Below are 27,556 nucleotides of genomic sequence, written 5' to 3'. Positions count from 1 at the left end.
AGCTATAACAAGCCAAGCTCTTAGAACTATTTTACAGTTACTGTCAATGGAGACTTTAGCTATGATTTCAGCCAGCAGCCCAGCAATCAATCCTTCATTTTAAAGCTGGAATCGTGTATCTGATATTTGTTTAACTTCTGGGAAGGAAAAGGTTATGGGTAATGTCCATCAACACAGTCCCATTTAGCCATGGCTGAACGATCCAGAGCTTGAGTGATTAATCAGATTCCAAAAGTATCTCAAGGCCAGCAGATGCTGCAAGAGAATAAAAGATGGGCTCTTTCTAGCAATGAAGTTTGCTGTTGTCTATGGATATAAAGCACCACACACATAAAAAAGTTTGCTGTTGTCTATGGATATAAAGCAGGTTCGCTTTCTTGGAAAATGATTTCATTGGAAAGAGCTCCCCAGGCAGCCCAACTACATTAACCTATGATTTTTTTATATCCAGGGCAACATGGATGCTAAATACATCTATCTGGTCAACACCCAGAGTGACCCATGCAGTTACACCACAATTTTTCCTGCAAATTATTATTACATGATCCCAGTAAGAAATTAACTGGGTCTCACCAGACACTGTTTAGGAGAAACAAGGGCTTGTGTTTGAGTAGAAAACCTGGCACTGTAAGATATGAGGATGATAGCTTTTCATGCAAAGCCTTCCTGAGGTGTTTATTTTTAATTGCACCACACACATAAAGACTGAATAACCTGCCCTGCTGACTGGTGTGTCTATTCACATGTGGGAAGCTGATAGGGATTATTTAGTGGGCTGTTCATGGCACAAAGATCTCTCCTCAGGATATCCTAATTTCTTTTTAAAGAGGCTATTTTGTACATCAGGGGATGGTGTTTGCTGTGCATTTAGACTCAGGGGAACAGTAAATGAAGATTCTGTGAAATCAGCTACTCCCTTGACTTTGCTGCATTTTAAATCTGTGCAGAGAACTCCCTCAGATTTGGACAAAGATCTCTCCTCAGGATATCCTAATTTCTTTTTAAAGAGGCTATTTTGTACATCAGGGGATGGTGTTTGCTGTGCATTTAGACTCAGGGGAACAGTAAATGAAGATTCTGTGAAATCAGCTACTCCCTTGACTTTGCTGCATTTTAATCTGTGCAGACAACTCCCTCTGATTTGAAGAGGCACCAAAGTTCAACATTTCTTTAACCTTGGGAACATCAGCCACATTCACTGGGACACTGCAAACCTTCACAGTAAGTTCATAAACAGCTCCTGAATTTTATGAAAAATTTGATTAACAAGATGTTGTGCTACAGTTATATTTCTTCTTTGGAAGAAAAGCAAATACTTGCTTACTTGTCAGCAAAGCACACAGTTAAATCCACCCCAGACCAAGAAAGTACTTTCTTTAGTATCCTCCTACTGCCCAGTTGGATTTAAGCTTATGAAGTGGTTTGTTGAACTGAATCCATAAAAATAAGTGAGTTATTTTAAAAGAAAAAAATTACTGTAAAGAAAAGTCTGAAAAAGTGGCTTCTGACCTCAATTTTCTTATGCTTAGCCTCCCACTAAAATCCCTTGTGTTTTTCTTGAGGTTCTTTTGGATAAGAATATTTCCTTATTGCATTTGTGTATGTTTTCAAAGCTATGTAAGCTCTGAAAGCCCTCTCTTCTCAGTGAAGCTGTGAAAAACTGCTTGGAGCACTTCAGAATATCGAGGCTGCTTGCCTGACTTGAAGGTCTCATTACTTACGTCACACTCCAGGGCAGTTAAATGAATCCCTTCTTCTCAAATCCCTGTCTTTTTTTCTTACAATTTCATTCACACTTGCCTTGCAAAGGACAAGGGCAGGAAGAGACCAAGTTATTCACTCAAACAAGTCACTGACTCAGTGAGAGGCAGGAAATGCCTTTCTGGTTTTGGGGAGAAGTGTTCCTGAAGAAGTTGCCTCAGAGCACTCTGAATGTGAAAGCTTCCACGTGCTGAGGGTGATAGCAGTGTAAAGTGATGCCACAAACTCATTTTGGGAGCTGCCAGCTCTCTGTGGCCTGATTTTCATCTGTCCTTCCCTTTCTGGCTCCTCCTTTGGCATCCCAAGCAACTGCTAGGAGGAAATTTAACTACAATGCCCTATGTACTCCAGGCTACATGGATTGAGTTATAGTGCCCAAAAAAAGGTGTTATTACAGCTTGAGGGCAAGTTTTAATATCAAAAGCTTTGCCACTTGGCTCAGTTGGTTTGAGCAGGGTGCTGGTAATGCCAAGGTCCAGGTTCAATCCCTCTGGGGGCCATTCACTTAAGAATTGGACTCCACAATCGTTGGGGGTCCCTTCCAACCCAGAAAAACCTGTGATTCTCACTGCAGTGGAGCAGGGAGACTTTTAAAACACCTGACTCCTTTAGGACATAGTCCTTTTTTGGAGCCTCTCAAAATTTTTTCCTTTGCTTCCAGAGGCCATATTTGACAAATTTTGGGTTACTTCTTATTCTGCTGTGCATCTTAACTAAAAACAGGTCAGAACAACCAAGCTGTCAAACATGGCATGATCCTAGGAACTCCTTTTCTAGATTCATATACTGCACACAGCCCAAATTTAGAAAGTTTTCACTGGTGAGGCTCCTGAAAGTCTTACAAGGAAACACACTGCTCCTGGACTTAAATTTAGAGTATTCCTCCTTCTCCATTCCCTCACAAATTCCCTGCTATGTGCAGTAAGCAGAGCTTTGCTGCCTTGACTGAAGATGATGGAGAACAGTGCACTCTTGTGGGGCAAAATTAAAACCAGCAAGGAACACGGATTCCACCTTTCCATAAAATAACTTCAAACTAACAACAGTTGAGTAGCTTCAGTTAGATAGGATGAAAACTGTTCTTTTTTTTTTTTCCTTTTTTTTTTTTTTTCTGGGTGATTCAGGAGATGCACTGAGTACAGTACCTTGGGTTTTACAATTTTCCAGCTGAAAATATTTTGCTGTGCACTCAGAGTCTGTCTCTCACATCTCACGGTTTTAATTCAAACCATATTCTTAGAGAGAAGCCAAAAAAATCAATAATAAAGGAACAAGTATTTTTCAATGGATTAAAAATCAATAGTACTCCTCATAAATGCTTTAATATAGGAGGAAAGGCAACACTCCATGATCTTCTGGCTCAATGAGACAATCTGCCACTTCACTTCAAGGAGCAAGCACACATTCCATCAGGAGCTACATGCTCCATTGCAACACTCAGTGTAATGAGAATTTCTGTAATCTGGCTCCTCTGTTACTGATCTGATCATTTCTCCAGCTTGTTTCCTGTAAATCCAACAACCTGTGGCATCTTTATGGCTCAGACAACCAGTTATTGGACAGACAACTCTTTTCTCCTAAATCCATAATTCAAATCCAAAGCAGTGACCAAAATCAATCCAACGACCAAAGGTCACTGCAGCCTGATGGATGCGTGGTGACTGGTATGAAATGAGTTTGTGGTTTCACTCAAGGCATAATAGTCAAGAGTTCTTTCATGGGGAAAGAGGGAAAAAAAAGAAAACATCTTCAGAGTAGATAACATTTTCTATGCCGTGCTGATAGATTTTAAAGAGAAACATAGAAATGAGGCAGAATGATCTTTTCCCTTCCAACGGCGGTGCACTCAAATATGGGCTTGGTGTCCTTGGAGAAGCTGTCTCCTTTCTTTGAGAAAAAAAAAATATAGAAAATTGTGTGCCCTTAATTTTGCACTGAAATCAGCTGTAAATGTGACCTGCTAATTTGAAGACTTTCTAGAACATTTTCTTTCCAGTCACAACTATGAACCTAAACACATAAGACAGTATATACACAGCAAAAATCTATCTGAGTTCAATATATCTGGTGATCATTACCTGCTCCAACTACTTTATCAATGGATATATTGGAAGCATCCAGTTCCTTGGCAAATTCATGCACAGCTTGGTTGGGATCCTCATACGTGTGTGGATCTACGTAAGTTCTCAGACCCGGGAGCTTTACTGTGTAAAAACAAATCCAGAGAGAAAATGTTAACAAAAAAGGGGCAAGGAACAAAATGTGTTGCTACAGTCAACCTGAAAAGTTCTTAGGAATATATTAAGAAATCAGATTAACTCCAGCTCTTCTTTTTCCTAAGTCTTTAAAACAAGATGCATAATAAGAAACTTATACATTAAAAAAATGCACCCCTGCCTCAATGTCTCTGCCAGAACATTCAAGGATGGCAGATAATTGTTCTGAGTAAAGGCTGGTTCTAGAGTTTTGCTCTCCATACATCCCTGTTATTATTTTGGCCACCTCTAGAGTTTCTTGGCTGGGGATTGCTGAACGAGATCATTCCCAACCTTTGCCTCCAACAAAAACACTGAAAGCAAAGCACAGCCTCATTCCTTCTGCCCAGCTCAAAGCCTTGCTTGTGTTTGCACCCAGTCCCTTCTGTGCCTGCCTCTGTTGTACCCATTTTACAACAGGAATATGTTTTATTAACAAAAAGTGAAATACCCAGCTTGAAGTTTTCTGCTTCTGCCACAAACCCTACATTCCCAGACATGTATTCCAGCTTTCCCTAACTGCACCAATAGGTCTTGTAAAAGATATTAACTCCTTCAACAAACACTGCCCTAGCCCACTCAGTAATATCCTTTCAAGCTTAGCATTATAATACTGCAGCAATTTTTTTCACTGCTAAAACAGTTAAACCTTTTTTTGCTGGGGTTGCAAAGATGGGGGAAAACAACCTTTGGATGGTGAGAGCACAAAATTGTTTTATCAAACAATGAAAAAGTGTATGCAAAAAAGGGGGAAAAAATCAATTTTATGGGATTTGTCTCAGAATACAATCATACCAGTTATGATAACTGGGTAACACAGCAACAAACAAAAAAAAAGATAAAATTGAATTCCCAAGCTAATTGCCTTGAAAACAAAGCAAAGTAAGAGCCATGCTCCCAACACAAGGGCTGCGTGTGCACAGCACTAAAAGCCAACTGTGTTTCCTTCAAGAGCCTGATGATTACAGAATTACCTGCAAGTAAAACAAAAAGTAATTGGCTGTATATTGCTGTTGGTTAAAAGTCTTGTAAATGCTCCTTCCCGTCCATGCTGAATGTACATTACAGGCCCCCTCACATCCCCAATAAAAATAACAATTAAAAGCTTCTGCACTGTGGGGTTTTTGGCTTGGGATTTTTAATGCTGACCCCAGAGGTTCCCAAGATCAGGTGATGGTGGCTGCAAGGAGAATAATCCCTTCACACCAATAATTAAGGGCAGCCTGTGCAGTAACTGGGTTCTGTCATGAAATACAGATAATAAACACATGCACATGTGTTAAGCTGCACTACTTTACAGCTCATTCTGTGCAAACATAATAATTTACATTTTCATTTTAACAGCACAAATTGCCCTAAAGGTAGCAAAAAAATAAAAAGGCCCAGCCAGAGGAGGCAAAGGGAGAGGATCTGAGGAGGTGAAACATTTTTGTTCCTTTGAAGTAATATTATAGGATTTGTAATAAGGCTGCAGGGAATAGCTCATGGCTGGAGCCTTTTTAAAAGTAATTCAGAGTAAACTGACTGAAATAAACCAGCTGCTGTGCATAAGATGCTGAAAGTTTACGACAGCCATGGAAGTTACTTTGTCCTTTTTTAGTTCATAGGAGCAATTTTCTTACTAATTGTGAATGAGTAACTTGGTAAGATTAAAAGTTTCAACAGCCACACACATACATACTTACAAATTCTAACAGATAAATGTCTGCAAAATCTATAATAAGTAATTTTCAAGAACTTCTAACAGACATACCAGGCCCATGATTGGCTCTGGTCTTACTGCATAGTGAATCAGCATGACACTTCTCAGAAAACAGTACATAAATATCTAAAGCCAAATTAAAAGCAATTTAATCCACAGGAATTTAACAGCACTGCCATGTTTAAGAATAGTGATTGCAACTTTCCATTGTGTGGGAGTAAGGAGAGCAAATTCTGACCTGTTATTTGTCTGTGACACTTATTTTACTGGCTGCTTTTATTTTATAACCTCATTAAATTTGGATGATGAAGCATTAATTCTATGGGCCACATGTAACCTTAGAGATTTTTTTGAGAATAGTTGGTTAGCAGTTGTTGGGCTGCAGTCTGTGACAGGGAGACAGAAATCATGGATATTCATACTCTTGGCTCTCTGGAGATAAGGAGAGGCAGGAAACTTGAAAGAATAATGATTTGAACAGTCAGAGAACAGTTATTCCATTGTCTCAAGGGTTGGGAAGCAGCTCTAATTTCCAGCTACGGCAGGTAAACCCCTCATTAAAATGTTAATTCACTTATATTTGGGGAGGGGCCACCTGATTATGGTACCAGCAGCTCTTTTCTTGCAAATAGTAGAGTGCCAATGTTGTGTGCAAAAAAAACCCACAGATATTAATGTTACAACATGCCAAACAACAGAAATACATGATTCAACCATGGTTTATATGGGGTAGCAAGACACTCATTTGGAGCTGAAACATTTTCAAAGAGGAACTACTGCTTCTTATTAAAAAAAGCCACACTAGAAATCAAGAATTATGTGGCTGAAAAAAAGTATTTTCTTGTCTTGGTGTCTATGAGGGGCATTATCTTTGCCTGTAAGGATATAAACATCCAAAGTGCAGTGATTAAATGAAAAACCAACCAAGTAATCCTCGCATTCCTGATCAGGAATTAGGCTATCACCTTCTTTTCCCCTCAGCTTCTCCTGCTCCAAAACTAATTTTTTTCCTGTTTTAAAGGGTGTATAGATGGAGCTTTGCCTGTGAGCCAGCCTTCAGGATCCACAGTTCTGCTGTGGAAAAGTGTAACAAAACTAAGTACACTGCAAAAAGGATCCAGAATCAGATTATTACTATTATTTGTAGGTGAACTTTGTCAAGCAAGCAATTTTCACAGCAGCTTTAGTGTTCATCAAGATGGGTTTAATTTATTTATATTTTGCTTTGGTGAAGGAAAATGTATTTCTTAGACTTTATATAACAAGGAAGCTGCAGTTGTTCTCTGGATTTCAGTGCTGCACAGCAGGATCAATATCACAATTTCAACCACAGGCATTGTTTGAACATAGACAGGGATGTTTGGCTCATTACTAACCTGAACACAGATGAAAGAAGTCGAAACAAAGAATAATTGTTTGGGGAAAATCTCCTTACCCATAAGAGAAGGGATAATTCTCTTCCTAATTTCACCTTGGTTTAAGTGAGGTATGGCTCTTTTTTTTTTTTAATTGAAAAATATCAGTTACCTAGGGGAGGAATTCAACAGATCTGGAAGCATTAAAAGGCTTCAGTAACTTACAATGGCCATTCCCAAAATGCAGCCTTTTCTCATCTGTGCCATGTTTAGACTTTTTGTATCCACAGAATCTACAAGCAAAAAGAAAAAAAAAAATTAATACAGAGCATTTTATGTGTTAACTGCAGGTGGAAACAGAATAGAAAGTTTTCCTTGCACAATTAAATGCCTGTTTGAAAGTTTAATGATATTTACATTCTCTGTGCCCTACAGAGGCATGTGATGTTCTCAGGGAATTTGAGGAAATTGGCTAATGAGAGGATTTGTTGATTTTTGACCCCTACAGTTTAATTTTACAATTGCCTGAGAATGTGTTTATAGCATTTTTTAACAACTGCTGCATGATTTTGGCTGCTAATGTGAGCAGGCTCATTACTGACTGTGAGCAGGGTTTGGAGCTCCTGGGCAGCAGACAAAGGATTAAAAAGCAGCCACACCATGACACCCCATGTGCCACTGTCACCAGGGCCCCCCTGGGACGTGGCAACAGGAGAAAATGTGCAAATCACACACCAGACTCACCTCCCAATCAAGACATACACCACCACTGTGAGCAGAATGATGGCCACTGCTGCTGAAATGGCAATCAGCACCACCTGGCTGTTCTCACTGGAGATGGAGAAGGCTGCAAAGGCAACACAAAAACATCTAAATAACCTCACACACACGCACATCTCGTTGGTGACATCAGAATTTACATGCACATAGGGGACAGGGATAATTACATAGCATTTGGTCTCCTGGTAGATATTGAATTCAGAACATTATCTTTCATCAAACAAATAAATACAAGGAAAGAAAACTTCAGACCCGAGCCATCTTTGCCAATTTACCAAATCTGTTTCTGCGACTCTCAATTTTTTACTTTTGCTAAATGTAGCAACTGCTGGCAAACTGATGCTAAAACATAAACTTATACATAAATACAAACATACATGTCATGTATGCCATACATACTTTATGTCATGCTCACTAAGGAACTCTTCCTTGGCACAAAATCCCATAATCATCAGCTTCCTTTCCCCTTCTGTATGATGGAAAGTGTTCTTAGGAGCTAAGTTTCCTACTAAAGCCTGACAATATCCACATGAAGGTTGTGGAAAGCCAGAGCATGCAGGCACAGATGTTTACAGAGAAAATAAGGGCTATTTTCTGCCTTGTTTTGGGTATCTCCCTGTGGTCCCTGAGCATGGAACTTTAGACTGTGACAAAATGACAGGATGGCTTTAGACCTTTGCTGTGAGAACCAGTCTCCAGCTAACACTCCTGGCCCACACAGGTTGGAGAGCCTCTCTTTAGGGTCACACCATTCCCATCTGTGCCTGTTACACACCCACAGCTGCACCCAGTTATCACAACTGGGTAACACAGAAACAAACTTATGCCATTTGTTGGTCATCTGGGCAAATTTTATGCTTATTATTGAGATAGGCACCCCTGTCTCCTTCCACATTTCTACTTTTTCAATTTCCCCTTCTTTGGGTAACATTACTTTGCAGAGAAAACTCATTAACCTCTAAACTGTTAATTTTTTTTATCTGTGCAACTGATTGTTTCCTTGCTGTAATTGTCCTGTAACTTGAGTTCTAGTTTCAACTAGAACACCAAAGCTGCAAGTCACCATAACAGCAATTTGTAACATTTTTTTTTTAAAACATGAAGCTTGTTTGCCTTTCAGAATAAAAACTGGGGTGGAGAAGGAAGAAGCGGGGATGAAATGCATAATATATCTCAAATATACACAGAATCAGGGTGAAAGATTTGGCTTGAAACTACTCTTTGTTTTTCTATCACACTTCCTCCCTCAGCAAGAGCCATGGTCTAGCAAGGCATCAATCCTGGCCTGAGGTAGAAGTAGGGTAGGGAATGGAAGAAAACACCACCTGTGATAGTTCTGGGATAGAACTTTCTTTACAGACTGTTTCAAGTTTAATGATAAAACATAAAGTTACCCAGAAATGCTACCAAGACAGACACATCATAAATAGTTATGAGACACATTTCCTCAGCTAGAGAAGGAGTGAAAGCAGCCATTGAGATCAGTCAGGAACTGGGCAGGATGTCAGCAAAAACCTTTTGAACAAATACATACAGTCTGGGCTGGTCTCAAACTCAAACTTGCGGCTGCTGGTGCCATATCCAGCTGCAGTCCTGGCTCGGATTTGGAAGACATAGGTGGTGTCAGGCTTGAGGCCACTGATGGTCACGTTGGTGCCCCTGGCTCTCAGAATTGTATAGCTTGTCTCTTGTTCCTGCTTTTGAAAAAAAGACATTATCAGATTAAAACCACACCCTAAAAAAAACCCCAAAAAAACAAAAAAAAAAAGAGGTGGTTGGTACTAAATGACTACAAATGTCCTGGAGGCAACTGGTGTATTTTTTAATATTTACAGCCTAGCAAATGCTTGTGCAAACGTTCACTTTCAATCACCTTTTAACAAGATACCTTAAATCATCAGATTTGCTATGGTATTCTGCTGTAATACTAGAATACTCGAATACTAGACATACTGAGTTTATGATATTTTATTAAATGGTTTTGCATCATTTTGTCTGTGGTCTGTAATACAACAAGAAAATTATTAAAATATTATTAAAAAAAAAAAAAATAAATCAGATTTGCCTACTGCACTGAACTGGAAGTTGTAACAGGCCAACTTAGACATTTTAGGGCCCTGCAGAGCTGTTGCAGGATGCAGATTTTACTGCCTCACATTTTACAAGACAGTGTTACCTCTATAACAGTCAGGAGGGAAACCCCACTCAGGCTCCTCAGCTCAGCAAAAAGGCAGATTGAGCTGGTTTTCCATTATGCTATAAAAACTATGAGATAGTTGTGTTCATCCTCACTTGGACAAAACCACACTGAACTCAATCCTGGACTACGTTCATAACCCCTCTCTGCTTAAGAGTCACCTATGTCTGACATAACATTTTTTATATAAAATAAGAGGAGGACTGGTTTGTAATTTGGTAAGTTTGGATACACTTCACACTGTGTAAAAAGCTAATCCTGATAAAAGTATGTCTCTGTCCCACTATAAGCACATAATCTTAACATCTAAGCATGCATTTGGGGCCTGAGGTACTGCTTATTTTACTAAAGCCATCTTGCACCAAAAGAGCATTTTTGGCTTCCTAAATATGGCAGCTGGAACTGTCTCAGGAAAAAAAAACCCTCTTGGCCAGCAGCCACACATGTGGGAAACTGTGAGAATCTCAATTGTTTAGGTTCCCCACCATGAACTTTTTTTCCTTCTGGAGGTGGTGGGGATTTCATGTGATGTCCTTTTGCTTTGAACACCGGGCAGAACACTGCAGCCATTGAATCCGGCCGGGCTGAAAGCGGGAGCCCGGCGCAGGCACGTCGGATGCAGGGCATCTCACCTAATCCTCATCATCTCTCATGGCATTGCATTAGCTGGTGAGGGGCTGACATTTTCACTCTGACAACACTGCAGTGCCAACGCACGAGCTCAGGGCTTGGAAAACACCCAACACACTCGTTGCCATTTCACCTTCACGTGTAAAGTTCAAGAGACTGGAGTTGTTTTAGTGTGTTTGCTCTGCTGTCTGCAGGAATAGAGTCAGGGTATTCTAGGTTAGTAGGTGAACATCAGAAACTGCTCACTTTGGTGCTAAAGAAGCCTAAGTGCCCTGTTCTTGGCAGCACTTTGATATAGAGAAACAGAAACATTTACACCATGGTTAGGAAATTTGCCAGAATCTCCATGCAGTATTCAACACTATGCTCAAGAGAAATCGCAGTAAAAGGAAAAAAAAAAATTAAGAAAACAGAAAAAGCAGCTGAGCCTGTGCCTAAAAGTTACTATCCAGAATCTAAACCTCAGATAGGGTGAGCTGGACCCAGTCCTCAAAGAATGACTATCAAAGTGTAGACCATGGCCCATTTTCTTTGCACAGTAAAAATAAAAAGGAAATCAGCACTGGACCTCCTCAAAGTTTCCCAATACTTCTCTAAAAAGTTCTCTGTTCTAAATTGAGGGGAGCAAATTTACAGGAAGACACTGTAAAGAGCTAACAGGCTTGTGCAAGATTATTTATTTTTGAACTAACAAAGGCCTAGTATTATAATTTGCAGGCTTTCCTTATCTTGTCTTTCAGTTGGATGTAGGCAACTATTTTAATTTCAAAGACATAATAATCTTGTCTTTAAAACACAACATCTTTTGTGTATGCTATGACTGGACATTCATTTTGATCTGCCTTCAGGCTGCTTTTATGAAATGCAAACATTTCCTTCTGGTGCAGATACATACGTGCAAGGGAAAACAGAGTCATGGCCCTGTCTGTTAATAATCCACATTGGAACTTGGAAAATAAACCTTTAAAACAATGGTATGGAGGATGTCATGGTATCTCAGTTTATGGGAAGCTTTTTACACACATATTTTGTAAGTAATTTTTTATGTTAGTAATAATCAAATCAGTGCAACACCACATAAAAGCCTGAGTTTATCTTTCTTGGGGATAAAGCAAAACTTCAGAGATACAGCACTAGAGCTGCCATAAGCAGAAGGAATATACAAAAAGGAGAGTCAGTCCTTGCCAAGCAGAACTTCAACCAAACACTCTGAGGATAAATTTGAACTTGGATGCACAAAGCAATTTCTTCCTGAATATTTCTGCATAGTTTACCAGACGCAACCTTTGCTGGGAGGCAAATCCTACTGATGTTAGTGTCTCATTTGCAAGTGACATTTTATAATTTTACACTTTGCTTTACAAAAACCATATTTTGGAGACATTTTAAATTGATACCAGGAAGGGTGAATGGTTTGCCCTTTTTCAGATAAGCACAGAAAGTGCTTATATTATAGAAGGAAAAATATTTTTTTTCCATCAGCTTCATGTGCACTTGAGAGGCCAAAACCTGAGCACACATTTCTGGAGGAGGCCACAGCCCTGATACTGCTTCCCTTATTGCCAGACGTGAGCTCTGCATGGATATGACATTTCCTACAAGTCTTGTGGAGTATTCGTGGCCTACCTGCACTTAAAGCCAGAATAATGAGAGTTCAAAGGCAACAAAGTACATTTGAATATAATGCACTTTTTCAGCCTCAAAGTGCAGAGTTCTGTGTTGGCTGTAACCACACAATTCCTATGATGGCAAAAGCAAATCTATTTCAGCAACGTCAGCCTGCAGCTGAATTTCATTCACTGTTTGCAGAAGACTCCATCTTAATAAAGAGACGTGATTTAATTGTAAGGTACGTATTTAGTTGAAACAATTAATAGGTATTTAAGAGATGGTTTTCTTCTGTACCTTCATATAACAAGATACTTCTTCAAGAGAACATGATTATGTGAACAAAGATGAGGAAACAAGAATAAGGTTGGTGTAAGGACAAAACATGGCTTTGTTATTTATGCACTTTGATGGATGAGACACTTAAAATTCAGCACAGCATTATATGGATGAGCTAAACTGAGGTGTCATTTAGTACCATCAACTTAACATAAAATGTTATGTCTTACCATAAAATAAATGCCTAAGAATTCCATATGGTCTCCTTCTGCAAGATTTTGTGTCTTTTAAGTATTTTAAATGAATAAATATTGACTGGGGCTTCATAATAAAGCTCTAAATTTTTTTGCAAAAAAATACAATTCTATTCCAAACACTGTTTCTAAAAAACTGCCACTCAGTTCATCATGCTATCAAGTGTTCAAAGCCTGGCTGGATGGGCCTTTGGACAACCTGGGAGAGTGGAAATCACCCCTAACTATAGCAAGGGGTTGTAATTGGATGATCTTAAAGGTCTCTTTCAACCCAGGCCATCCTGATTAATTCCAAAGAGTTGAAATAGTTTCCTAAAGCTGTAGCTACTGATTTCTTTAGACACATATAAAGCTCTGCTCTTTCAGCTACACAAAGGCAATAACTGATGAAAAAACCCAAAATGAGCAGGTTAATTAACTTCCCTTGAGAAACTGAATATATTTCACATATTTTATGACAATAATCCATGAGAAAAAAATACAAGATATTACAATTAATACACATGACATTGTATTTTTTACTCCAAATCTCTTGTAATATCCTAAATACCTTAAGACCAGCTTAGCAAAATAATGCCACGAACAAGATGTATGACAGAATTGGGCTGACCTGCATTGCTCTATTAATGCTCTAATTTTTAATTTCTTTATGATGAATGCCCTTTTTCATTTTAAAGAGATGACAAAACACGTATCAACTGAAAGCAAGCAGGATGAAAAAGGATGCCTCAAAATAAACCATCTACCAACAATCAGGTATGACTTGTCAGGAGAAATACCCTGAAGATTTGCTAACTCTGAAGGGTTTATTTCCACTTAACAGCAGTGGATTTTCTGATGAGCACAACCAAGATGATTTCTGAAGCCGAAAATCAAATGGAGTGGACCAGTTTGAAAAGAAACTTTGCCTTTTAAAAGAGGAGGGAAGGAAGCATGCTCAGAGATCCCAGACTGAAAAGCAGCATCTTCCAAAGGTGTTTGGTGGAGGAATGAAGAGTAACAATTCTGCATGAGCTGCTCTGGCCCCAGGTAAGTTTATCAGATTAGTTTTGAACCTGTTTGCAAAGCTTAAAAATACATAGATTCAAGTCTCCTGACAACAGATTTGCTTTTTAAATTTTTTTCCCCTCATAAACCCTGAGGAATAGGCTTCTGATTCCCCAAGGGCCTGCAGAACACACATTAAAAATGCTGGTGCCAGAAAGGTTGGCTTTTTAAAAGCCTTTTGCTCTAAATGGTCTGGCTCCCATTGTCAAGCACTTGGCTCCCTGGTTTAAGAAAACTGTCTGGTGCATATGAACTCTTGATCACAGACTTCAAAGGGGAGAAACACATGTGCAAGATCAGCCTCCTAAACTGGTGGGTTGTCTTATAAAGCTGTCTTCTGACAACCAAGTGCTCCCTGAGAGTGGATACACCCGGTGGGAATAGGGGCTGTGTGCTCTGTCTGTGCATAACACAACACTGCATGGCAATTTTCTCGAACATAAAACCCCAATTTCAGTGTAGAAAGATGGTCAAAACATCCCAAACCAACACAAATAAAACTTATTGGTGACTTAATTAAAATTAACTGAATGTGCACAGCAGGGGAAAAAAAATCTCTCCCTTTGGGACAAGTAAAACCCAAGAGATCACCTGTGCTGTTTTTGGCTGGGGTGGAATTAATTTTCTTCACAATATCCAGCTGTAGCTGTGGGAATTGCACTGAAAACAGACAGGTTTGATAGTACAGAGGTGTTTTTGTTATTGCTGAGCAGTGGTTGCAGTGCCAAGGCCTCTTACACCTTTCCAAAGAGGAGGCTGGGGGTAAGCAAGGATTTGGGAGGTGACAGAGCCAGGACAGCTGATCCCAGCTGGGTACAGGGATATCCCACCCCATGTGGCCCCATGCTCAGCTTGTAAGGCTGGGATATAGGAAGGAACAGGGGGATATCTGGAGTGTTGGCATTTGTCTTCCCAAGTCCCTGTTACTTGTGATGGGGCCCAGCCTTCCTGAGGATGACTGAAATTGATCCTGTCCCAACTGAAATTAAAAACAAAACAACGTAGAAGTCCACGGATGCTGCTCCATTAAGTGAGACTGAGTTGAAATGTTTTGGATCATTTCTTTTTCTCCCATTATCACCAGCACAAGGCATGTTTAAATTTTTACCAAGGTCTTTGAAAGTTCAAGTGCTCACCAAAAAAACTCTTCCCAAAATCAGATTACATAAATTTGGGAGAAATCTTTTCAGCATCCAGCCTTCTGATCCTCTTTCTTCATCTGAAGATCAGGCATGAGCTACCAATACCACATTGTCCCACTCAAAAGTTCCATGAAAAAAAAAAATTCTAAATATTAACTGAATACTCATGGGGTATTTTTAACAGCATTTCTTAGAGGATATTATCATTACATCTTCTCTGGTATGTATGAAATATAAGCCTGATTAGATATGAAGACTGTTAGCAAATGCTCAATTAAACCAGAATTCTGGCATTTTTTTCAAAGTTTTCTAATTCCAGGAGCAATATATCAAATAAAGCTATCAATAGAGCTAACAAAAAATGGCTAATACCACATTCCTCAATCTCCAGGCAATTTACGGTCTTTTCAATTCTACCAGTAAGACCTCCTAAAAACATTCAATTACAAAGACTTTTTTTTGTAAATATAGATCTCTATAAGATGTCTAAATAAACAGTTGCAAATAAAAGAAAATTTCAATAAAAAGGAAAAGGTAGGTTTTCTTTCATCTGTAGTTATTTGCTTACAATTTTTGAATAATTCAGTTATTCACAGAAACAACTTTCACAGTCTAAACCAGCCCCATAGGCCAGCCAACATTTTCCAAATAATTTTCATGTAGAAGATGCTCATGCCACAGGGAAGTGCCACCAGCATGTGAGTAAACGCAGGGACACTGACAGCATGATAGAACAGCATAACAACAAAATCTTAGTGGAGAAAATAAGAAATTAAAGGAGTTAAATATTGACTACATTACTTTGTGTTTGTTTGATATGCTTGGGGATCCATATGAGGAACAACTGAGGGAGTTGGGGCTGTTTAGCCTGGAGAAAAGGAGACTCAGGGGTGACCTTATCACTCTCCACAGCTCCTGAAAGGTGCCTGTGCTCAGCTGGGGTTGGGCTCTTTCTCCAGACAGCACTGACAGAACCAGAGGACACATCTTAAGCTGCACCAAAGGAAATATAGGAGGGATATTAGGAAAAAGTTTTTTACAGAAAGGGTGATAAAGTTCTGGAACTGTCTGCCTGGGGAGGTGGCGGAGTCCCCATCCCTGGGTGTGTTTAACAAAGCCTGGATGTGGCACTGGGTGCCAGGGTTGAGTTGAGGTGTTGGGGCTGGGTTAGACTCAATGGTCTTGAAGAGATCAACAGTCAAGGATCAAGAGATCTTGAAGGTCTCTTTCAACCTAGTCATTCTGTGAATTCTGTGAATGATTTTATTTTGTATTTCCTGATGTGCACTGGGTGCCAGGGTTGAGTTGAGGTGTTGAGGCTGGGTTGGACTTGATGGTCTTGAAGAGATCAAGAGTCAAGGATCAAGAGATCTTGAAGGTCTCTTTCAACCTAGTCATTCTGTGAATTCTGTGAATGATTTTATTTTGTATTTCCTGATGTTCTCATCACCAAAAATCGAGCAGTTCCAACACAGTGCTGTTGAGGCAGGCTCTACAAAGCTGAGTGTTTCTGAATCCCTAACACGGGCAAGATGCAATGATTTCATTTCATCCCAGCAGTGCTGAGCAAACCCCTCCCCTTTGACCTTCCCACCTTTTCGTAGTATTTGACCTCGTAGTCCAAGATGATCCCGTTGGGATGCTCGGGCTCCTGCCAGGAGAGGGACACGCTGTTCCTGGACGTCCTGTCCTTCCTTATGACTGTGATGGGCGATGGAGCTGCAGAGGGGGCAGGGGAGAGGGGAGGGAGAGAAGCAAACCGAGTTTATCTCTGTTCCAGCTCTTGGCAAGGAGCGAGGTTTCCATTTAACCCAGCAAAGGTCTGGCCCCGCACCGACAGCAGCAGCTGGCTTGCAGCCGTGGTACTCCTGCCTTGGAGCAGCCTGGCCTCACGGAAAACAAGCTGAGATTTTCTCCTCCACTGGAGGAGGACTGGTGGCAAGGCAGCAGATGGTTTTGATCTGCTACTACAGTGTAAGCAATGAAATATATTCAGCGGGTGAAAATACAGAGCAAAATAGCAGCAGTACCTGTTTGTTCTAATGCTGAGGCATTATCATTGCCAGACCCTGCAGAACTCTGACTTTAGACTTTCCCAACATTTTGATAAGAAAGTCTAAAAGGGTGCTGGGATGCATTAAAGTACAAGGAGCTCCTGGTACTCAGGGCTGGGAATAACCATCAGCACAATTCAGCCTCTTTGGCATCATTATTTGGTAAGTTCTCAAGATGAAAATTGCTCCCATACACACTTCTCTTTTCACCACATTTCCTTGAAAATGAATAAAAAAGAAAAATCCAAACAGCAAAATAATGTAATTTTTTATGTGCATTGATCAGGGTTAGGCATGACAACTGATTGCATACCACAGGTTCACACGCCACCCACAACTTGGAAATAGCATCAATGTTAAACACACACATAAAAAATTAATAATTACTTAAGATTCTTGAACATTGGTTCAATTTTAGACCACCCAGATCCATAAGTTGTTCCAAGGCCTGGTCTGGGTTTCCTGGACTCACTGAAAGCTGTGCAATTTTTGAAAATTATTTAGTTTTGTTTTGTTTCTTTTGGGTTGGCTTCCCACTCCAAATGCTTCTCTTCCATAGCTTTGGCCAAAATTCATCAGATTATATTTTACAGATCACACACTGGAGGTTGTAACTGTCATTTAAAAAAAAAATCTTTTACTAATAAACAGCCTTTTATCTTAACATGTAAATAAAATCTGTTTATAATTTCAACATTTGTTATCCTAATAAAAAGGCTCTAGAGCTGATCTCAACAATTTAGTATCAGCTGAACCCTCTGAAGCTTTTATTGTTCATATAAAACTAGCTGTACTTTATAGGCATTACATATTTGCATGCTGCAGCCAATGCCCTTTCTATTTGGGTTTTCATTTTTGCTAAAGAACTTTCAATAGTCAGGAGAAAAAAAAAAAAAGGAAGAAAATTAAAGGAAAATAAAGGTTTTAATTAGAATAAATTTTTGAAAATTCATTCTGCTTCTAATTTTGCTAAACTTCCAGCACAATATACTTTCTAGTCCTGAGTCACAATCTAAGTATTGAAATCCTCCTTTAACAGAGTGCAGGATCCACTTTTTCATGTTCATTCCAGGCTGAACACATCCTCTGAACAGCATTTTCACATTTCACCTTGTTCACAAAAGATTAAAAAGTGGCAATTTTTTTTTCTTTTTTCTTCCAGCAGGAAGAATTTATCCTGAATTTAAATTCCTAAAATCAGTTTGGGAGAAGCATACAGGATTTGTGTGCAACAAACATCCTTCAGCAATTCCACTTGAATCCCACAAACCAGTGCCAGAGCCAAAACACAAAGTGCTTAGCAGGCTGAACTTCCCTGCTGTAGCCAGCTCCATGGGAACTCATATATCCATACTTGCTGCTTTTATGCTCTCCTAAGTCATTTTTATGTCTTCTTTTTAAGTCAAGCTATTTATCTCTCTTTTTTCTTCTTTTTTTTTTTTTTTTTTTGTATGTGAATAGATTGTCAAGCCCAGTACCCAGCTGGTAACACTTCCCATTAAGGTAAAATTAAAACTGATTTTATGAATAATTAATATATGATTAACAGAAATGGTTTTTCCCCTAATAAATTATGGTAATTTTGCTCTAAAAGATACTCAGGGCAGGCTGAAACAATCTTGCATGCTCCAATACAGACAAACTTAAAAAAACAAACTCTCTCCTAACACAGTATTAATTATTTTGAGCTCATTTGCACACATCTCTGCAGATGCTACCAGTAACTTATCTCACAGCAGTTTATTAGAAAACATCTGCTCTGCAGTTATCAATAACATTATAAAACATTCATATACCTTCCCTAATCCCTAGGGTTCCCAAAGCTGCTCAGAAATGAGACATGCAGAGTGTCTGGAAGAACCAGAATCCCACTGCATGGGCTCAGGGAGGGGAGATAAATAATCAAGGGAACATCATGTTTCAGACAGCTTTAATCCCCCACCAAGATGAGACAAAATGGAAAAAAAATCCCAGCACAAAACCTTTCTTTGCTGGTCAGTGACAAGCTGGACTGTCACAGTTTTAAATTTCAATGCATTCCTTTTGTTTGTTTGTTTGTTTTTTTTCTATACCTGTTAGGTGGGTTTGAAAAGGGCTAGAAGGCTTGAACCCAATTAAAGAAAATTCCTCGTTCAGGTGACTTCTAAGTTTATGCTTAAATCTACTGCAATCAATTAATTTAAGATACAGTAAGAGTTAAGGTAACCTGAATATGGCCCCAACCCAGGGCTGGGCTGTAATTGATAAATAACTTGATATTTGGGCCATTTAATTAATTTCTTTTTGTACACATCCCCAGAATACAATATAAACCTTAATATGCTAAATACTGTCTAAACAGAAATCAGCCTTAATTTCTATTTAGTAACATTAGAGCAGCTCAGTTACTGTATTTCACTATTTAATTGGAAATGTCTGAAAACCCAGCAGAGAGAAAAATCAAAGTACAGGCAGTTAACATTATAAACAAATAAACAGTGAAGGCATCACCATGTGCAACAATGCTTAGACTTTAGTCTTTCTTATGAGGAGGAGAGAATCAAGAGTTTCTAAAGAGAATTAAATAACCACAATAGGATGAGATGGAATTCAAAATCAGGCTACAAAATGAAGAGAAAGACATGACATTTTAGAACAGCCATTTTTCATTGAATTTCCATTATTTTTCTATCTTAAACTGAAAATTAAAAATGAAATTTCTGTCTTAAATCTGCAGCTCTCACTGACAAAGCAACTGGGCTAGCAAATAATGAGACATTATCAAGCTTTTTAGGATTAATTGAAAATTTAAAAATTATATCAAAGTTTCAATAGGAATGCAAAGGTTAAATTAGTTCACCATTTAGAAAACTTGCATATAAAGGTGAAACTTAAGGAGAGTACTTTTTTACACAAAGAAGATGTTTCTGTGATTTTTTTAAATAATCCCATGTCTCGTATGCTGCTAGGTATTTCAATTTTATTGATATTTTGATTAATGTATTAGCACTCAACTTCTTCACTTGAATAGGAGCTGGGCTTTTATGGCTAACTTTAGGCTTGTATGGACATATATGAAGAGTTTCAGTCTCAGCAGTCCCATGCAATGCACAGGGAGGCATTTTTACACTTCACATGGTTCAAATTTGTCTGGCACTGCAGCCTAACTGCTCTGAGCACTTAACAGGAACCTTGAAAACTCCCTGGAGCTAACAGGGGAAATGTACTTTGAGCACTCGCTGTTGTTAGGTAGCATTTGTGACAACTGGGAATGTGGATGTTGAAAAGGTAACAAACACAATGATTCAGGGAGCTCAGGCTCAAGTGTAAAAACCTCCTCAGTCATGACTATTAAAGGTGCAAGCAAATAACATGAAGGATCTGCAGAGACGACAATAAAACTCTGCTCAAATTGATTTCCCACTGAAACTGACCCCAACAGATGATTTGTTTTCCTCCAGTTTAATAGCAGCTATATATAAATTTCCTTATTGACTTTTTCCTTATTCCTTGGTTATTGTTTTCATATGTGGCTGGCTTACAGATGTATAAATGCACTGAAGGAAAATTCCCTGTCCTGCGACAGGGAGAGCTCAGTATTAACTCTGTGAAGGCACATGTGAACAACTGCTGAAATATTTAGAGTCCTATTGTTTCTAGCTTAGGTTTCTAGGTCACAAATTAAATTTTAGGATAGGATTTAATTCTAAAATGACTCACAGCTCACTTCCAGCTTTTGCTTGCAAACGAGAGTAAAATATGCTTTGCCTAGGATATTCCAAACTATGCTGAAAGATGGTGACCAAGCAGAATTGACTGCTCTACCCAATTTTCAACTTCTGCCCTGCTGAACAAATGGAAGGCTTGTTCCTTTTTCTTTCTTTTGAAAACTGATGCTTTTATTATCTAATCATAATCCTGCAATCTGATATAACCTATAAATTTTCTTCAGTGATACCCCCAGGAGGTAATGTGGAACAAGAGCGGTAAATAAAGATCATAACCTGAAAATTAAATCTGCATTCTCTGATTCAAAGTAGGATCCACTGGGACTCAAACCTAAATCTGCCAGTCTTAGAGGACCAGCATCCAAACCACAAAACTATCATGCAATCCAAAGCAGAAACACCAGTGTTTGAATGAAAAAACTGATTTCTCACTTGAAGGCAGTTTCTCCAGGACACTGGAGCCACATCCACAGTCAGGATGAGAACTTACCATGGTGCTGGGTCTGGCACTGCTCATAATGCTCCACACACACATTTGGATTCATATAAAACCACCCAGCATCTGGGTTTTTAGAGAACCAATCCTTTATCTTTGGGTTTATCCACCAATTCCACTACTCAGTTGGTAAGAGTCCCAAGCACTGACTCGCAAATCCGTGTAATGATGTCACACCTCCATGACAGGGTCACACTAACATGAAGTCTGTGAACAGCTGTGCTTTTACTTGGACTCTTTAACACCTCCAACATTTATTCTGTGGATCAGTGTAGAAGGGGTTTATGACAGAAGCCTGCTCACAGAAAGTAGGACCTGCTCTGTTTTCAACCTCCTCTGCCTGCACTTCTATTCACTTTCTCTTAAGCATTGCTAAAGGATTTTGCTGAAGCAAGCAAGCCTCATCCCAGGGGCACATTCCAAGAAGGCCCCCAGGTGCCTCCCAGGAGGCAGGAGGAGGAAACAGTCCCACTTTAACAACTCTTTGGAAACCTGCTAAACCCTACATGCTGCTCCTCCAGATACAGCTCCCCACCACTTCAAGGCACGTGCAGACACAGCCCTTTGCCCTTTAATCTCCAGGACACACAGTTAAACCAGCACAGTGCCTGTGTTTGTCCTCCTGCACCTTTTCCTTGAGCTGGAGCAGGCTCAATCTCTTTTTATGATCTGGGCTGTAAAATGTCACCTGATTCTGTAACATCACTGGGTGACTGTCAGTGTGAAGGTGACATGCCACATCAGCAAAAAGCCCCTCTCACCAGCCCCAGGTTGGATCCTGGTAGGATTCCATCATAAGGAAGAGGGTGAAAAGGCTCACAGTTTCTGAGAGAAGGGCTCAAGCTCACATTTACACACATCAGAACGTGGAAGGAAAGAAACAGGACGAAACTTCAAAGGCAAACTCAAGCAGGCCGCCACTGGATGAAACCAAGCTGGGCACACTTCTCTCAGAAACAGGAAAAAAAATTAAAAACTGGTTTGTTCGTGGCTGTTCTGATGGATGACTGCCTGCATTATGGCAGAAGTGCCCAAGTGCATCTGTGAAAGGCTCCAGCCTGTGGTTACAGACTCCAGAGTGGCTGCAGGCGTTTCACAGGTGCTGAGGAAGAAAGACTGCAGGGAACTGGAAAGGGGGAAACAAGCAGCTTCAGCAGGAATTACACCAAAAGGCAGCTGCTTGATTTCCCTCTCAAGTGCACAGAAAGGCAACCTTCTGGGCAGCAGCTGTCACTGGACAAGCGATTATCAGAGATCATTTCTCACTTTTACAAATAAATTCTAAATTAAAAGGAAAACGTCATTAAGTGTAGCGCAATCACGTTCTTGCTTCTGCCTCTTTTTATTAAAAGAGATAGCAAATGCCTTCCCCAGAGCAAACAAAAGGTTTGCTTTGCTCATGTGTTAAACACATGTATAATAAGTCATGGAAATGCCATGTCCATTTGGGGAGGATCAGGCTGCACAAGGCACTCACTTCAGAAACTGGAAATTATGGTGCTGTGGCATTCCCAGCTGCTATTTCAGAGAGGAGACAAATGCTGGATGTGCTTTCATAAGGATTCATCCCAAAGGTACTCACAACACAAATGTTATTCTTTCTGCTCTCTGTTGAGGTGGTGATGGTGGGAGCTTTGCAATAGTTCATATTTTTCACTGAATGTGTAAAGACCCTATCAGTTTAAATAAACTGTTTTTCTTTGCCTTCCCTACCCCTTTGTTACATTGCCTTAGAGGATTTTCGAGCCTCACATTTCCTGAAGTGTTCAGAAAGAAGAATTTATTTACCATGCTCATCAACATTCAGGTGCTGAGCAGGCTTTCCCTTTCTGTGATAATTTGATTATTTCCTCAACCATAGAAATCCCATGCACAATGTAAGAATATACTTAAGAACTATCTCTGAAAAAGCCATTATCCAAAAACTGGAGAAGACAATTGCCCTCAAATAAGTAATTTATGATACAAAATATTTTCTCTCCTTTTAAGTAATCACCAAGAGCTCCTGAACTGGTCTGTCAGTAAGTATTTTCCACCTGCTCAGAACAAGAAAAGAAACAACATTTCTCAAACTTCTTGCCCTGTCACTTGGAGCAGCTGCTTTTGTGGAGGTTCATCAGGAAAGAAGAACCTCAAACAAAAGCTTTGAAAGGTGCTGACATCTTTCACATGCTTTTGGATTTGGAGATGATTTAATATGTTTTTTGATTAGCAACATTTATTCAATATACACAGAGATAGTTTACTAAAAAGAAGACTCTTTTTGCTGTAGAAGCTGACACTTATTACATTCATAATTCCCATTGCAGGTATAATCCCCCAACCCAAAGAAACAATTTTTCCCATCTCTCCCCAGCTTGCAAATTGCCTAGAGGGAATTGCTTCAGAAAGCAAATTGAAAGCTGTGTTTACAATAAAGAGGAACACAATTTCCTTCAGTAATTACTGAGAATTCCAGCACAGATAACAGAGAGAGACAGAAGTCTAAGGTTTATTATTTAACAGAGGACTAAGCATCCTGCTTACCTGCATTTCTCTATTTTTACTCTTGTACCAAACTAAGATATTAAATGAAGAAGACTAACAGAAGCAAGCAAAGAAAACCATTACCCACAGAGTGCTGAATAAAATCTCACTGTGATCTGTGGAAAAGCCAACTAAAAGCTCTGGAAAAGGAAAAACTCTCTGAGCCACAAACTTCACCTGTGAACTTTCTGTCAGGTCAGGAGCGTTCACATGAGGACTGAAGAGCCCAGTGTGTGTCACAGACTTTGAAGCCTTGGCAGAGCTTCCTTGACGTTCAGGGGGAAAAGGGATCAAAGACTTTGCAGGCAGAACATCTCCAGCTAATAACAGGCTATGCATGGAGTGACATTGTTGAAACACTTCCCTTTTATATCCCTAAAGGAGTTTTATTGAGTTAAAATGATCCTCGAATAGCCTCTGGGCTGAACTGTAAAACACATTTGAAGAGCGTAAAATCTTTATTTATGCCAGGAATGTTTGAAACTCAAAAGATAAATGTCATTCAGGAAAACAAGCATGTCCTAGGTATTCAGTACGTAATGGGGCACAGCTGTAATAACAGTCAGTGAACCAGAGACTCCCTACATCATGTCATTAGCTCACTTTTAATAAGTCTATCTTCTTGTCCTTTTTATAAGGGCCATAGGGAAAGAAAGAAATATATCATCCCCCAAACATCTGTGCCTCTCTCAAATTGTCTCTCTTAGAAGACAGATCTACTTAAGGGACTTGCCTTGGGATATAGGTTGTAAAGTGCACACAACCTCTCTAAATATGGATTTTATTTAAACAGGGAGCATCACACATCATTTGTGAGCTGCTGAAGACAGTGCAGTGCAGGCTGAGCACATAAATAGCATCAAAGTACCTGCAAATAATCAAATACATACACTGAAACAAGGCTTGGGGCTGAACTTATTCCCTTGAAGCCAGAGATTTCAGGCAAATAAAATTCTGGTTCGGAGGAGGTTTTAACAAGCCTTCCAAGGAGCCACAGAAGCCTCTACTTAAAACAGGACTGAAAAATTGACTGGTTCTTTCTCCATTGTAAATGTTTATCCCTCCAAGCTGAAATTAACATCTGGCTTGGAATTTTCAGTGGCACAGGGAGATCCAGATACTGCAAACCCTTCAAGACTCCTAATGATCCTAATTTCTTTATCACTACCTTACTTTTGTTCAAAAGGTTATTTTTTAAATAATTTTCATCCTGGCCTCTTGTAAAAACTCTGTAGTGCCTTACTGATTACCTTCTCCTTAAACAAAGTGATTTCCTATGGCTTTTTATGCCTGGGTTCAATGATTAAGCAAGATGATTAAACAAGTTACATGGCTTGTTCTGCCTCCTGGCTTTTAGAAGTATAAAAGATAAAAGGAGGAGACTGCAGATAATTAAACTACTGGCTGTCTAGGGAAGTGAGGTGATATAAAGTAGATCTGGGGTTTTGTTATTATTTATAATGTAGCTTTGCATAGAATGCCTCCGTTTGGATGCAGGGGTGGCTGCTCTCTAAGCTTCCTCTAGGAAAAGTCCCTGACAGAGAAAGGAATCAAAATTTTGCAGGTGCACAACTGACCTGTAGAGAGGCCAAAACTCAGGGTTAGGCACTTTTAGTCTCTGAATTGAGAAGCATAATCACTTTTTAGAGTTATTAGGAAAGCACTGACATTTCCAGCTGACATTTAGCCCACAAAAAGCCTTCTGTGTTTCTTCTTCAGGGATTCTTCTTTATTTTGCAATTTATTTACTTTTGGCACCTGTCTGCATCCTGCCTGAATTGTGTGGAAGAGCTGTGGTGAGCTGAGGACAGGATCTGAAGAAGTCTCTTGCTACCACATGTCCCCTTTGTTCCTCTGCTGATGCCAGGAGATGTGACAGCACAAAACTCCTTGGAATTGGTTTAGTGCTGACATTGCCTTATTGTAGCTGAATTTACTTGCTACCACCTTTTGCAGCTGCACTGTTGGGACCTTGGGTTAAAAGGCCTGAAGTCCTTAAGAACTAAGCTCCATTTAAAGCTGTTACAATGTGCTTTTAGTGATCAAAAGAAAACAATCTATTTTATCATCGATGCAATAAAGAACTGAGGTATTGGGGGGGGTGGGGGAAAGGAAAATATTTGGGGATTGGCATGACTAGACTGAGAAAATACAGAAAATTTAATTATTTTCACAAAATTTTGATGTTAATAATAATTTTGCTGGAATCATCGCTAAAAATGGAAGGGGTAGAGTTCAGGAAGATGCACATGCAAAGTTGGTGCTCGAGACAGAATATTCAGATTGATGTGGAGCAGCTGCCAGGAAAATGCTGTTGCAAAAAGAGGGTCATAGACTTGACCCTCTTGTTCCCAACTACCCTCTACAGGGTTTTCATTTTGCTCCTTCTTCTTGCCCTGCCCCATGGCCCCTCTGGTCTAACCTGGATTTGTGACCCCTCACATCAATCCAGACCCATTTGGATATGGTACATGGAAATTAAGGATAAAGCTACAGAAAAGCTCTCTTGGGACAGCATTCTAGACCTTAGAAAGCTAAAAATGTTCTTCTGATATATCCCTTGTGTGATCTGACCAGTGAGGGAATGCAAGACCAATTATATTTTTGTAATTATACTTCAAGAGACTGCTTATATACATACTTAAGGTCTAATTTTAACAACTAGCAGAGTTTCTAAGGTAATTCTAATACAGTAAATCAATTGGCATGATCAAGAGGTAGCACAATTAAGCCTGTACTAACCCGCATCACCTAAATGTACTTAAAGAAAAGATGGGCCATGCATAAATGCAGAAAATAAACTGCTTAAGTAGCTTGTGGGTTACAGTGAACAGAGCTGCTATTGCCAGAAATGCTTTTGACTTTGCCACATCCCAGGTACTGTGTGTTCCACAGCAAAATCAAAATCCACTTTGCAGTGTAATCAATTGGCATGATCAAGAGGTAGCACAATTAAGCCTGTACTAACCCGCATCACCTAAATGTACTTAAAGAAAAGATGGGCCATGCATAAATGCAGAAAATAAACTGCTTAAGTAGCTTGTGGGTTACAGTGAACAGAGCTGCTATTGCCAGAAATGCTTTTGACTTTGCCACATCCCAGGTACTGTGTTCCACAGCAAAATCAAAATCCACCTTGCAGTGCAAAGGCAGCAGCTCTGGGCCCTAGGGAAGCACACTGCAAAGCAGGAGGCCTCTGCAGAGAAAGAACTTCCCTGATCCTGGTCAGTTTATTTTTTGGACTGTCCTCAGGTGATTTCTAACTGCTGTGCGGATGAACAGGCTGAAAGGCAACACCTTTGAGCAGAGAAGCAGGAGAAACTCAACAAGGACGCTCCAAACCACTGATCTGAAAATCCAAAACAATGAACTATAACAGCAACAAATTGAATGGACATAAAATGCAGGTTCCAGGACTGAATTGGGTAGATTCACCTCTGTCTGCCTATTGCACAGCCCCCACAACACTGGGAAGTGTAGTGACTGGGGTCAGGAAATAGCCTGTTCTCACATTTTTATGCCTCCCACTACAGCTGATCTGTGATTTAAGGAGAAAACACACACCCTCTACAGTGAAAAACATTGCAATAACACAGCCCACCAGGAGGAACAACGTTACTTAGAACAATATTAACTTGTCTGTGGTTTCAGGAAGACAGAACTGGAAGTATTTTGGGGACATGGTGTGGGATGGGAGGACGTGGGAGGAGGCTTACTGAACACATGCATGTTTTCTGTGCAAAGCCTCCTGATGGAAGCTGCA

At 39.7% G+C, this 27,556-nt stretch overlaps 1 protein-coding gene across 4 annotated transcripts in view; it reads right to left on the bottom strand.

Moving 5' to 3' along the window:
- EPHA3 (EPH receptor A3) overlaps window positions 1–27,556 on the bottom strand; it is a 180,569-nt gene that overhangs the window by 33,136 nt on the left and 119,877 nt on the right. For 2 of the 4 annotated variants that reach the window (XM_039713197.1, XM_039713200.1), the window contains exons 6-10: window positions 16,605–16,729; window positions 9,388–9,550; window positions 7,818–7,920; window positions 7,299–7,366; window positions 3,840–3,965 (exon numbers count right to left, since the gene is read on the bottom strand). In XM_039713197.1, the coding sequence (XP_039569131.1) occupies window positions 3,840–3,965; window positions 7,299–7,366; window positions 7,818–7,920; window positions 9,388–9,550; window positions 16,605–16,729 (585 nt within the window). The remainder of the gene's footprint in view (window positions 1–3,839; window positions 3,966–7,298; window positions 7,367–7,817; window positions 7,921–9,387; window positions 9,551–16,604; window positions 16,730–27,556) is intronic. The other 2 variants (XM_039713198.1, XM_039713201.1) reach the window with 1 other exon arrangement.

This window comes from Passer montanus, unplaced genomic scaffold (assembly GCF_014805655.1).
Source record: "Passer montanus isolate IOZ18808 unplaced genomic scaffold, ASM1480565v1 scaffold28, whole genome shotgun sequence".
Classification (NCBI taxonomy): domain Eukaryota; kingdom Metazoa; phylum Chordata; class Aves; order Passeriformes; family Passeridae; genus Passer; species Passer montanus.
Note: the sequence above shows the minus strand (reverse complement) of the source record. Positions and strands in the feature narration are given on the sequence as shown.